Genomic DNA, 3497 nt, shown 5'->3' with positions numbered 1-3497 from the left:
ACTTGGTGAGATTTTGTTTCTGTGGTGATTTTATGGAAAATCTGTCTAATATTACCAGGTTTCAAATATGAAAACCCAAAGAACTACAAATTGGAAGACAGATGGAAGGAAGGCAGCAGGTGAAATAGATAAAAGATGGACAAACACATGATAGATGATTTAAGATCCATAGATGCAACTTTTACACAATGACACAGAATTATATAMTGGACCCAAGAACTCCTTCATGATTGCAATTTGAAATATTGTGCAACTCTAGAAACATAAATCCTTCCTAACTCATASCTCACACTGACAAAAGTTCATACAGGATTTCCAGCAATTATCTGGAAATATAAAGAAAGATGAATCAAATTTTTAGGTTTAGCCCTCCTCTCGTCTTACCGATGTGTAAGATCTGTTGCAGAGGCCGCAGGAGAACAGCTTGGCGTGTTTGACGGTGTGCGTCGACAGGTGAACCTCCAGACTGGCGGCATCTGTGTAACCACGGTTACAGTTGTGACACTTGAAGGGCTTGTCTTTGTTGTGYTGCCGACGGTGAGACTGGGGAAAAAAAATTCACACAAGACGGGTMAAGATTAAAAAAATGTCAGAAAGGATTTTATGAATGTGACAGAATGTCAGGAAACTGATTCCAGACCTGCAAGTTGGACAACTGAGTGAAAGCCTTTTCACAGCCAGGATGGTTACACTTGTATGGTCGGTCACCAGTGTGGATCCTGAGAGAAGAAAACATCAAATTAGTCCATTTAACTTTAATATATTTATTTTGCACAAAAGTAMAACTTAAGAGCAGACTCCATGAAGTCGTCCTGGATACCTCTGATGACTAAATGAAAACACTCCTCATGCTATCTTTTGTTTTTTCTTGTTTTTTTCTACTTTCTCTTCCACAAAACTATTTTTTATCGATCATTTATAATCACTTAACGTCGAATTAAGTATCTTAGGATTTGCATGAAGCTGAATTCCTTCCAAATTTGCTGTAAATGTATAATTATCATAATGATTAAATAATCAACAACAAATCTCCACAGACCTGCTCCAAACATGCACAGGGTCCCACACTCTACCTACAGTAAAATTCAAGCATTTTAAATGTAAGATTTCTAACTTTTCATCACATTTTATAGATAAAAACAATACAAGTGAACTAAAAGAGATTGTTTCAGTTCACCATGTCATTTATTATGTTTATTAGTAATGTCTTGTAGATTGTAGATTAAAATATAACTAAATTTTATGTTTTGAAACTCCCAATTTCAATAACTCTGTTTAAAGTATAAAATATAAGCCARCCTTTATTTCAATCACACTGATCAATAAGTAATTGAACCATTAGGAATAATAAATATTCATTACATTGTAACAATCCAATCAAATCACCTTCCAAATTTAATGCTTAAAAACAATATACAGACTAAGTTACTGAAAAAGCATCTAAAAAATGTTTCYGTTAAGTTTTCTGTCAATTCAAAATTAGGAATAATTTAGGTAATTCTCCAAACAAGAGAAGTTCAGCCTGATTTAACTTTAGACACTGAGGAAAAAAATGTATTTTTATTAGTTGTATGAAAATATCAGGTTTTAACTGTTAACGGTTTTCAAAATTAGGCTTTAAATCAAACGTTAGATCGCACTTAAGTACCAAAACTGCCACTTTGAATATCTAACACTTTTAAGGACTTTATAGAGAAATCAAGCCTTGAAAACACCCAATGAAATTCAAGGATTTTAGCCGGTGTAAGTCCCGCCCCAGCCCCGCCCCGCCCGGCCCGGCCCAGTACCGTGTGTGCTGCTGTAGGTGACTGAGCTGCCTGAATGTTTTCTGGCAGTAGGAGCAGGTGTAGGGCTTGGCCCCCGTGTGGATGCGGATGTGCTGGGACAGGTAGCTGGAGTTGGCAAACGACTTGGAGCAGTGGGGGCACTTGTGGGGCTTGGCCTCAGTGTGGTTTCTAACACGGAAAGCCGGGATCGGAGGGGATGAAGGGGAAGGGATGGAGAGAGAGAAACACAGAGAGAGAGAGAGAAACAGCGAGAGACTTTTAAGCTACAGCATGACCAAACTTCCCGACGAACCGAAGATCAAATCATGCGGTAAAAGTTTAAAAGGATCTGCGATCAATACTTCTGATGGCAGATCGCTACGTTTGACAGTGTGCTCTTTGTGCTGCGTCTGAGTTGTGAAAACACAGAACAAACATACAGCAAGCACAGTCACGCTTTCCTTTCTCTCTCTCGCTCTCTCTCCATTTGGTGTGTCCTGCAGTGAGTGGGGTGTGTCTCTGTGATCGTGAAGGCGGGTGGCAGGCAGGTGGAGAACGTCATTCTGATTAAAACGGACCGACTACAGATGATATGGGAAACCCAGAGCAAAGCAGTGAGTGAAGTTGAAACATGAGTAAGAGAGGCGACGAGTTCAAACAGAAAATTAAACCATCTGTCGAAAGATGGCAGCATGAATGAGTGAAATGTGATTTTATTACTTGCAACCTCATGCATGATTAGTAAAATAACAATTAGTTGTTTTTAGTAGTTTAACTATATTAGTCATGCACTATGTCTTGTACACAGCTCAGTTATTTAGCGCACACAAAAATATGTTATATTTGTTTTATGTGACAATGAAGTAAACCTACTAAACATGGAGAATAAAGAATATTTTTCAGTAAAGAAATGAATKATTTCACTGTCTGAGCCATAAATATGCTTGTGCTTGTTGTTTTAGATTTTATGTTTATGAATATTAAGAACAATTGGATGTTTCCGATCTTGCCGTCTTGAGGGCAGCAACCCCTGCAGAAGTTATTACATAAAGTTTCAGTTTTATTCATATTAAACAACAATCAGTACCAAAAATCCAGTTGTCCTTTTCATCCCTGATTTAGGAATAAAGAATTTAAGAAACTGACTTTCCAGCTTCCCATTATCACAACTTTTCCAGATGTTTTCCTCATATGGACATTAATTTAAAGTCTTTTAATTGAGAATGAATCTCAGTGGAGAATTGGTGATGTCTGAGGAAGTTATGTAATCAAAGAGATTTTAAGGGAAAACCTAATCAGGTTTAAGATTAAAGTCTTAAATATTCTTGGTATTTTTCAGAGGACAGGATTAAGGTCAGTGGGTTTAGTGTCAGCTTTGATATTTGTTGGTTTTGTTTATATTCTCTAATGCAGCTGTGCTAAAGAAAAKAAATTATTATAAAATAATAGAATCAGGTTTGAAACATGGACATAACCAAAAACCAACTTCAACTGTCTTTACTCTGCAAAGCTTAAGATGAAAATATCATTAAAGCTTTATCAAAGTGCAGAGTTCAAATTGCTAATTACTAATAGGCATGAAATGTTGCCAAACATGTTTGAGACATTATAAAACCAAACTTTGCAGTCCTGAGTGATATTCAGAAGATGCAAAGATGTCAAAAATGCTTCAGGAACCAAAGTTTAGAAAGACAGGAGGGAAAAAATTTGACTTTATTGCAACTGATACTG

At 36.8% G+C, this 3497-nt stretch overlaps 1 protein-coding gene across 4 annotated transcripts in view; it reads right to left on the bottom strand.

The window, feature by feature from the left end:
* Positions 1–348: 348 nt before the first annotated feature.
* The window catches only part of znf384a (zinc finger protein 384 a), a 9028-nt gene continuing 5879 nt past the window's right edge, over positions 349–3497 (bottom strand). For 2 of the 4 annotated variants that reach the window (XM_017307657.1, XM_017307658.1), the window contains exons 7-9: positions 1788–1955; positions 641–719; positions 349–543 (exon numbers count right to left, since the gene is read on the bottom strand). In XM_017307657.1, coding sequence (XP_017163146.1) covers positions 364–543; positions 641–719; positions 1788–1955 — 427 coding nt within the window. In that variant the 3' untranslated portion in view covers positions 349–363. The remainder of the gene's footprint in view (positions 544–640; positions 720–1787; positions 1956–3497) is intronic. The other 2 variants (XM_017307659.1, XM_017307660.1) reach the window with 2 other exon arrangements.

The sequence above is a fragment of the Poecilia reticulata genome, linkage group LG11 (genome assembly GCF_000633615.1).
Source record: "Poecilia reticulata strain Guanapo linkage group LG11, Guppy_female_1.0+MT, whole genome shotgun sequence".
Classification (NCBI taxonomy): Eukaryota; Metazoa; Chordata; class Actinopteri; order Cyprinodontiformes; family Poeciliidae; genus Poecilia; species Poecilia reticulata.
Note: the sequence above shows the minus strand (reverse complement) of the source record. Positions and strands in the feature narration are given on the sequence as shown.